This window comes from Ictalurus punctatus, chromosome 28, assembly GCF_001660625.3.
Source record: "Ictalurus punctatus breed USDA103 chromosome 28, Coco_2.0, whole genome shotgun sequence".
Classification (NCBI taxonomy): domain Eukaryota; kingdom Metazoa; phylum Chordata; class Actinopteri; order Siluriformes; family Ictaluridae; genus Ictalurus; species Ictalurus punctatus.
The window spans coordinates 19,123,755-19,134,523 of NC_030443.2; the positions used below are offsets into that span (position 1 = coordinate 19,123,755).

At 40.9% G+C, this 10,769-nt stretch overlaps 1 protein-coding gene across 1 annotated transcript; it reads right to left on the reverse strand.

Annotated features, from left to right (window-relative positions):
- Positions 1 to 2,526: 2,526 nt before the first annotated feature.
- On the reverse strand, positions 2,527 to 9,541 carry b4galt4 (UDP-Gal:betaGlcNAc beta 1,4- galactosyltransferase, polypeptide 4). Its single transcript, XM_017460230.3, has 6 exons — positions 9,283 to 9,541; positions 7,979 to 8,211; positions 7,691 to 7,878; positions 6,886 to 7,008; positions 5,987 to 6,091; positions 2,527 to 4,652 (listed from the first exon to the last, which is right to left on the reverse strand). Exons 1-6 carry the CDS (start codon positions 9,539 to 9,541, stop codon positions 4,511 to 4,513), a joined length of 1,050 nt encoding a protein of 349 aa, XP_017315719.1. The 3' UTR covers positions 2,527 to 4,510.
- Positions 9,542 to 10,769: the final 1,228 nt, after the last annotated feature.

Here is a 10,769-nt window from a genome sequence, read left to right on the forward strand (position 1 = left end):
TACATGGAAATACTCGTGTCTTATTAGCTGACAGCTCTCGATTCTGCCAAACGCTCCCAAAGCATAACGTACTTTGCATGGCACTGTAGCAGCTAAACCCATACATCCATTCATCCAACCCATACATCCCATACATGGGATGCCTATCCCAGGGAGCATGGGGCACAAGGCGGGGTACACCCTGGACAGGGTGCCAATCCATCGCAGGGCACACTCACATACACACTCACACACACATTCATACACTACGGACACGCCAATCAGCCTACCATGTTTGGACTGGGGGAGGAAACCGGAGTACCCGGAGGAAACCCCCGCAGCACGGGGAGAACATGCAAACTCCGCACACACAGGGCTATCGAACCCATCGAACACGGGAATCCGACCATGGAGGTGTGAGGCAAACGTGCGAACCACTAAGCCACCGTGCGTCCTAAACAATGATAGCTTAATTGTTCCTCCCCTTTCCTAGCGACACCAAACTAGCCTAGTCTCGTGGTAGATAACCAAAAAGCTTTAATTCTATCGGTCTGGTAGTACTGCTAACAGTGATCACACACGGCGACAAGTTTTATGATAAATTCAACTTTTTTGTCAGATTTTCACAAAAAAAGCAAATGAGCCCTCATATGCAAGAAAAGTACGTTTTAGAAGTACATCTTTAAAAGTTTTGTGACTGAGAAGAATCTGGGCTCAGCCCCGGATGATGAACAGTTCAGCTAATGCCCATGTTCCCAAACTTCGACCAGGAAAACGCCCCCTCGACTCGGAATTCCTACTCAGGATGGTCTGGAGTTCAGCAAGTGAGGTCAAAACAACGTGGCTGCTTACAGCATCAACAGTAAATGTAAAACAAAAGGCATTAAACTCCATTTAATGAACGTTTGTAATGTTTGTTTGTTTTTTTTATAACACCCTCACTAGAACATGATAAATATACACCCTGGTTATATATTTATTCCAGTGCATGTATATGAGCTAGTAGACAGTAAACAGACCGTCGGGAAATGGGTCAGGGAAGACTAATTTTCCGTCTAGTCAATAAAAAAGTCCCAGACATATTCTGTTTTTTGTTAGGGTGTAACTGGTGTTGTTTCAACTAAAAAACAAAGAAAGAAAGAAAAAGAAAAGCAAAAGAAGTAGTGGTGGGCAGGAAGAAAGTGTGCCTGCTGTTTTATTATTCTCTATCTACACACAAAGTACAGGCCTGCTTATTAATAATAACACAGCTTTCAGTTTAAAACAAAAACAAAAACAAAAAAACAAATAAAAACGGCTCTGAATCTGCAGCTTTCGTCAAGAATTCATCAGAAAAGAAGAACGCGACTTAGCATTAGCGTTAGCATCAGCTGCAGCATAGTTTTGTTTGTTTTTTTACTCGCTCAGGTCTGCTAAAGATTTACGTTTTAGGGATTAAGTGAACAAGGTAAAAGTTTTCACACGGCAGCACTTAGTGACAAATCCACACCTGACGTTTTTAGTGTATTTGTTGATTTAAACATTTTTTAAAAAATCCCTCAGCGAATTTAAGAGCTAAAGCAACAGAAAAGCGTTAGCTTCGTCTCTCTCACTGCTGAGGTACAGGGTGTTTCAGTGTGTGTCTGGACACACGCTCCATTTTACAGACAGGAGACGCCGAAACGAACAAAAGGGTGTTGTAGTAAAAAGTTTACTACACTCTGGGCGCGGGGTTCATTTATATGTTTATACGCTATGTCTCAGTTATAAACGCATTATTAACACCCTGCCGCCAGAGGGCGCTGAAGCACCTGAGCCGTGAGTCTAATGTCGAAGAAAACTTTGAGTGGCGCCACCTGCTGGAGACACACTGTAATTAACGACAAAATAATAATCGACTTATACATGTATTATTATTCCTATTTATTATATTATTATTATTATTATTATTATTATTATTATTATTATATTATTATTATTATTATTATTACTACTACAACATATATTATGGTAATATTTTATTTAATATTATGTTACTGTTACTTATTATTGTAATACTATTATAATACTATACTATTATAATAATTATTATTATTACTGTTATAGTACTATTACAATAAGATTTCTAAATTCACAAGATGTTTCAATTAAGAATAAAAAAAATCACAAATATATACACTTATTCTTAGTACTAAAATAACACTAGTGATTCATTATTATTTTATGTGATTATTTTTTATTATAATGATAAAATAACAAAAACAAACAAACTAGACAGTTTTGAGATATTTAGAGTAAAATTTGAAAGAATAACATCTAGAGCAATTCATGAAGGTTACTGAAATGATTTTATAAAACGATCACATTTGTAGGCTATCCAGAATCACATATGTAGTTAGAATAAATAAACTGGAATAAATTTAAATAAATAAACTCAGCTATACGATACACTCCATACACTGTCTGAAATCTGGCATTCGGAGCAAAACGCATTCACAAAGCAAAAGAAGGAAGAGGAAAAGAAAAAGAATGAGAGAGAAAGATAGAAAGATAGAAAGCTTGAACACGTTCATCTTCAAATAATGATTTATTTGATATACTGAAACCTGAAATCAGTCAGGATTACAGCAGCACACAGAAACTACAGCTTCAGGTGGTTGGTCCCCCCCCCCCCCCCCCCCCCTTTATAACTTTATAAAATACAGATAGAAAAGGGGGGGGAAGAGGTATAAAAGCAAACGAATGCAAAGAAATTCAAAGAAAAAAAAACACTCCAATAATCACCATATTAACGTAAATGTACAGAGACAAACTTTCAACAAAAAACAGACACGAACGGTGAAATATGATCAAACGAAAAATTTGGCTCTAATATGGATTCAGATTTTTAAAAAATCAGACAATAAAATAATGCTGTAAACAACAATAAGGCATTTCATCTCATGTTCTCTCATTCGGAGCGTCTCAGCAGCAAATTATATATAATATACTGTACATTTCACACACACACACACACACACACACACACACACACACACACACACACACACACACACACACACACAGGATTTGAACTTGCAGCATTTTGAGAGTTGCTGGTTTTTTTAAGAGCGCAGTTCACGTAAGAAAACAATGCAAAACCTTCATGCAATTCTGTATTGCAGCACCTCTAAATTTAACTACACCCGAACCCATCCAGACTTTTACATTTTCAGAGAGCAGCTTCCTGTTTCGTCTCATGATAATCACAACCTTAATAATTACCATTATAGATTACAGCTGCAGGCAGCAATCAGCGGGGTCCAAGCACCCTTCATAAATAATTCTCCTAATCATGGCCAGTTCTTGCCAAGTTACACAGAACAATAACGAGAGACCACAAATGAATAATACTCAAGTTTCATGTCAGTAAATAACAAGCGTCCCGAAATGCCTCCCGAAAGCTGATTGGTTGACGGCGGCCATGTTTTTAAGAAATGTATTGAGCATTAAAGATGCGTTTAGAGAGAAGTTCAGGTCAGTCGATTAGATGTACGGTTTCAGAGAAACAGTTTATTTAAGCAGAACTAAACGTCCCTGGAGTATGAAATAATATCCGCTGAGCTCTGGCCCTCTGGTCTTCCCTTTTTTGCTGAAAATTCACCATCTCAGTGTGCAAAAAAAAAAAAAAAAATTTGAGAAATCGAACTTTATCACCAAGTACATAAAGTTCCAAGTACAAGTGACGCGTCTTTAACGTCACGAAGGCTCTAAAACCATCCGAGAGACCCACTCCCGTCTCTCATCCCTGCACAAAACTTCTGGCGCCCCTGAATCAGTCACTGTATCTCCACTTTAGCTTGACTTTAACATGTCTTGCCATTCTGTACAACTAAACATGCGACTCGAGTATTAAATTTAACGCTTATGAAGTTTATATTCCTGTAAGCATGCAGGACAGAGGAGGTCTACTTCTTTTATAGCGGACAAGGTGCCTATAGGTTTGCATATCATTATATTTAGTGAATGTGCTACAAGTCACCATGACAACAGTCAAACATGGAGGAAAATTTAAATATGTATATATATATATATAAAAAAAAAAAATCAACTTACAAAACGTACAAAGTATAATGTATGTATGATCAAGAGTTCTGCGATTCTGCAAAAGCTGTGTTTTTTCGGGGGGCAGGGAATGAAACAACAGTGCAAGTTGAGGAATAAAATGGTTTAAATGCGACCAATGAACCAGATTATTATTATTAGTGTTATTAATGTAATTCCGGGTTTCTGAGAACACAGGACACACCCCCAATCAACACTGATAATGTCCCCAAGTGTGATCAGTTCCTGTTGGTGATGATCTCAAGCAGATATCAGAAGCCATCCAACTTGGTACTAGGTATGTGACTGATTAGTTTTGTAGTGCCAAAACTTTTGTTGAAGGCCTCTTCATCTAAATGAGCTTGTTCAGTCTGTCAGAGAGCTGCGTGTTAATAACGAGGTCACGCCGAGTGTGTTTGGCGGTGCGCCGATGATCGGCCGTGATGTTAACGCACAGCGCAGGTCGCTCTCAGTGTATGTTTGGCGGCGTGCCCAAATCGGCCGTGATGTTAACGTACAGCACAGGACGCTCCACGGACAGAATTTTATACGAACACGAGTTCAGACCGTCCTTCCTCCAGGTCTGAGGCGTCTGACCCAGCAAATGCATCCTGCAGGAAACAAGGAAGTCAGGAGGAACGGTTAAACTGATCCGTTTATAAACACGGCGCGGCTGAATTCTCAAATCTGACTGGTCAAAAAGGTGCACACGTTATTTGACATTATTTTAGTACAAGTACTGGAGAGCAAGCTGTAACGTTAAAGACTGGTTTATATTAACGCCCTCATTCGAATACATTATCGTTTCTATAGCAACGGCTCATACTCAGGGAACTGTACAGCAGATGCTCCCTGTAAATTAAGACCAATAATATAAATGGATTTCAGAAACGTGTTTAAGAAAGGAAAATGTAAAGTGTCAAACATTTATACAGGAGACCTCTATTTAACATTTATGGAAGGAGTCTCCAGTGTCAATGCTTTTTTTTTTGTTTGTTTTTCAGAGAAAGAGAGAAAGGGGGGAGAGAGGGAGAAATAGAGGGAGGGGGAGAGAGAGAGAGGGAGGGAGAGAGGGGGAGAGATAAAGAGAGAGAGAGGGAGAGAGAGAGTGGGGAGAGAAGGGGTGAGGGGGGGGGTGAGAGAAAGAGAGGGGAGAGAGAGATGCTGGTGAGGTAACGATTGTTTATTGTTGTTTTTGATAAAGATAGACCGATTGATCATTTTTGATGATTAAGTCGCACCCATCACTGATCGCTGGAACTATCAGTTATCTGTAAAAACCGTTGCGGAGCGGCTGAGAAGAATCCACCATCATTATACGGTACGAGAGCGGCCTCTAGAGGCGGAATAAAAACTATCGCTGACTGATTTTCTCGTGTTATTTGAAGTGTGTTTTGATTAATTTTAGACGTCTCTATTTTTATTTGTTATTTGGAGAGAGTTACTTTTTGGTCCAGTTTGGATGCATATCTTTTATTTACTTTAATATTTATTAATTTTTTTTAAAGTACAGTACATTTTCCTGATACAGTCAGTGCAGTTTATTTCTGTAATGAAGTTCAGCGATATTTTTTTTTCTTTGAGTGTTACGTTTTCATTCAGTATAAATGTTAAAAACGCTCGACTTAGTTATCAGTGAAATCCGATCATTCGACCTCTAGTTCTTCGGGATTTTGCCTAGTAGCTGTATAAACCATGAGAATATCTGAGTAGTGTGATGCGGTACATAATACTAACACCATGTCACGCGGTTATTTCATTGGAAATTACAAATCTGCTACAAATCCATGTATTTTAAATAAATATTTATTTGTTTGTTTGTTTATTTATTTATTTTAACTGTGCAAAAGTTTAGGCACCTGTCAGAGGGACTCTATAAGGGACTGCATACTTAAAGGAAAGTGCGATTTGTTTGCTGCATGAAGAAGAGAAAAACAATCCTCACCTGTCCTTATTGACCTCGTTGCCGTTGTCTCTTTTGTGAAACACCATGGTGTAGCGAGCGACATCAGCGGGTGGGCGGACGATCTTCATCCTCTGCAGCTGCACCCTGCACGACAAATCCTCATTTTGTGGTCATTTAAGTCGATATTTTGGAGACAGTGACAAATACCTACGTCTGAAAAATGTGATTTAACGTGACTAATCCGAGTTTTCTCTTGCTTAGGGTTATTCTCCACTATGCTTAGGGGAAGAAAGGCCAAAATAGTGCACTATGTAGTGAACAGGACACAGCTTCAGACACGGAAAGTGTTTTTGTCTGCGTGTGTAATAAAAGCAATAAAGCCATTCGCGTCACATAAACGCGATGTTGCTTTGTGGCACATCAGAATCCAAAATAAATATGCACATTAAGAATATTTCCAATAATCCGTGCTGTTTAGAGGTGTACATTTCCCACACTGTGAACATTTCCTCCCTGAACTGCTTTTCTTTCCATTCTTCCTCACATCCTGTACGTCTGCTGGCCATCTCAGCGAGACGACAATCGCTAGCATTAGCACAGCAGCTAGCTGCAAGCTAAAATGTCTGTCCTCAGTTGTAAGCAAAACTCTACAGGATGCGTTTATTATACAGTACAATAATTACCCATTACCCCACAGCACTCTGGATTCTGATTGGTCAGAAGGGGTTGGTTAATTCTCTAAAACAGCAGCTCTGGCAGTAACACAGCTGCAAATCACAGGCTTGTAGTAACGCAGTTTATAATAAATCATTAATTATACTATACTGTATGCTAAGTGTGTATCAGTATTTACATGTAGATACATAGTTATCATATGGTAAAAAAATGCTACTAAATCCTGGTGTGTGTGTGTGTGTGTGTGTGTGTGTGTGTGTGACCGTATGCGGAGGTCGTCGTCTTCCCCTCCCCAGCCCCAGTAGGTGTTCGGAAAACCGTTCACTTTGGAGAACTGCTCCGTGGTCATCGCCGTCACCCCCCCAAAATAACCTTTATATCTCAGTCTGCAACACACACACACACACACACACACACCACCTGTTACTTCACCTGACTGTTTACGTTGGCCAAATACTTATTATTGACACAAGCTGGGTGTGTCGTATATTAATTCATTCATTTTGTGAGGGAAAAAAAAAACCCTGCGTTGAAGCAGCTTTTGATGTTATTTCAGACCGTGACAGACGCCAGGGTTCACGTATATATACAGCGGTTTCTGGTAACGGCTCTAGTCTAATACTGGCTGTTTCAGTCCTTTTATTTTCCCCTCTAAGTTCACGTGAACCAAAAGAACCGAGGCTGCAGGCCTCATGTTCGACACGCTGTCATAACGCTCCCTTCTGATGAGCTTAACTTTCCGGACCGTTAAGTACGCATGCTTCGGGGTAGTTACTGTAGGATCCCACTCGCAAACTTCGTGCTGCGCGTGCCATTTCCTCCAAATGTACACGATGCACGCAGATGCAGCGGATTTCAGACGTCCAATTAAAGAAAGAAATCTATCTTCAATTAAAGAAATCAGGATAATAATTTGTTTTTAAGTCACGGTACTGGATCTGTACCGAATATTTTCCTAAAAACAGCCTTAAATTGACTCTGCGTAAGTGCTACACTGTGCATGAAAGGGTTAAAAAATGTATATATGGATATATTCTGGGATTAGAAACAATAATGTTTGTGACGTACATGTACCCGGTGGAGTTTCGGCCCACCACTAAGTGTTTCGGTTGTTGTTCACACTTGTATAAGTTGTGGTCGTTTTCGGGGACGAGATCTACGTCGTGAAAGATGAAACAATCCCAGCTGAAGTCTTTCAGAGCCTCCAGATAACCGATGTTCAACAACTTCGCCCTGTTGAACATACCATCACCGGCCTGTAGGAGGGAAATGCACACGAGTTTCACTCAGCGTTGGCAAGCACTCTGAGTGTGTGTGTGTGTGTGTGTGTGTGTGTGTATGTGTGTGGTCGGTGACCTGGTGGATGATGTAGATGGCGTAGTGGAGCTGCTGCCGCTGCAGGAACGGGTGGAGGTGGTGCAGCAGGTACAGCAGGTGTCTCTCTCGGTTTCGGTGAGGGATGAGAATGGCGACGCTCTGCCTAGCTTTACACTCGCCCGGTTTGTACTGTCCCTCCACCACATCTCTGTTCTCCACCTCCACCTGGCCGAGAGTCAGAGACGGTTCGAACGCCAACCTCATGGCTCCACCTGCGACGACACACACACACACACACACACATTTTCCCCCTTCTCTGTTTATGTGGTGCTGTTTATTCCTCCACTGTATCGTCTTGCCCAACAATCCCTCCATCACTCTCTCCCCATCTGTCCGTCCCAGGTCTGTTCATCTCTCGATCCATCCATCTCTCTCACTCTCTCTCCATCTGTCCAACTTCCTTCCATCTCTTACTCCATATCCCTCTATCCATCCATCTCTCTCTCTCCCTGTTTTTTTCTCTCTCTTTATCCATCCCTTTCCCTCTGTCTCTCTATCTGTCCAACTTTCTTCCATCGCTGTCTCTTTATCTGTTTATCCATCCATCCATCCACCCTGTCTCTCTGTCCCTCAGGCTATATGTCTCTCTCTCTATAATTGTGTCTCTCTCTTTCTCACACACACAACCTGTCCATCTCCCTCCACATCTGTCTCCTCCTACCCATCCCCCTTTCTCCATCCATCCAGCTATACCCGTTTCTCTACATCGGCCTGACCATCTCTCTATCCACCCCTTCCCCCTCACACTCACTGTAATCTACCTCTGTTTGTTTCCTCAGCTTTTAATCTGTTCATCCATCTCTCTCCCTCTCAAATAGCACAAAAAAAAACTAATATGCAAAGTCAAACATGCAAACACCTCAGCAACCACAACACAAACACAGGTACACACGGCAGGATTTAAAAACACACAGTGAGCGAGTGTGTACAAGTCAGACTCTGAGGAGCTCCACACACTCGAGTGTGATGTCTAAACACTTTCAGTCCCTCAGGAGGAGACGCGAGATTCAGCACCGAGACGGAAAAATACTGCCGTGTTGTAGCGACTGTAATGAACTCATCTTGGGAAAATAAACCATCAACACCATTACATTACTCAATGTGCGATTTCTTTTGCTCTGATAGTCATGTGACCTGCGTTTTTTCCCCATTTCATTTTTAAACTTTTTTTTTTTTTTTAAATATTGTTTAGCTGAACTGTAATTGTAAGTTGCCTGAGAACGACCTGAATTAAAATAAGGGGGGGGGGTTTGCTGATAATGTTGTTTCACAATAAAACTCACGGAGCAGTGGTGATTTTTCGGGGCAGAGGTCTTCCTGCATTCGCTCCTCAGCCACTTCGTCCTGCTGCTCCATCTCCATCTGCCCTTCCGTCCTCTCCTTCTGAATCTGCGCCTCGGTTGAGGTCAGCACCTGCTTGGGCGTCTTCACATAGCCGCTGGCGAGGGACTTGATCCACACGATCATGCACACGCCGAACACCAGCAGGAGCAGGTACTTGGTCCTCCACGTGAACCTGTACGCGACGGGACACACGGCCATGGCTGCGTCTCAGAGGGAGCGAGCGTGAGAGAGGACACGCTGAACACGTAAACAAGCCCTGTGGAGGAACATCTGCCTCGCTTTCCTCCAGGAAGCACAGAAAACACTTTTAACGTCAGGCAGACTGAGACGTCAGTGGGCTGTGCACTGTGAACTGAAACAGGGGCTGAGTTAATCTTTCCATGCCGAAATGGTAGCACAAGAAATGTCACATTCCACACGTCTATTAAAACAAAATCCTTCTGTGAACAACAGGGCTTTATTTCCTGCTCCGAGCACCTGGCTGGCCATATCATATCTCTGTCACGTTGACGGACTTCAGCCGAACGTGTCTTTCATGCAGATTTTCCCAGAACACACTTCATGACCAGGAACTCTCTACGCTTCAGGTTAAAATATAATCATCTATTGTTCATTAACACTACTTATTATAGTATGTACACAGCTCACATTTATTTCTGTTAAAGTACAAGAAACCAAGCACACAGGTACAACTGAGTGCAAAAGTTTGCGCACCCTTAGAATGAAAATGGACTGTAATTTCACAGTGTTAGTTAGGGTATAATCAGTGTTTTAACAAATTTTGCCTTATAACCACATTTTGGATTTTTTTCCCCCTCCCCATTTACGGATAACATTTGCCAAATTTTCCCCTAGAAATGAAGCTGATCACAACATTAAAAACAAACACCGTTTATTTATTTATTATTCAGCTATTTTATTTTGGGCTAGTATGTGTTTATTTATGTTTTTACTGCATTTTAAATTACTAGTACTACTGCTGCTAATAATAATAATAATAATAATAATAATAATAATAATAAATCTTTTAGGCTTTTATAACTAACCCAAGTAACTAGTTCACTCATTAAACAGACTAGCAAATTGGACAGGAAATGACGTTTAAAAAAAATAATAAATTAATAATAATTTTGAAAAAAAAAACAAGTGCTCGATAACATGCTAGCTAGCTACACGAACAGGGTAGTTAATGAGCTAACTAGCTAATTAAGCGCACACAAGTCAAATTAAAACACTTTTCCTAAAATAATTTGTCTTACCGTTTTCCCAACTTCCCAAAACGTTTTCTGGAGCTGATGATCCTGACACGGTACGTGATTTTATATTCCTCTTCCTTGTACGCACATAAATCCCGCCTTCCGACCCTACGATTGGCTGATACTCGCTACACTTTGTGCCTATTGGACAAAGCGACTGTCCGTCACAC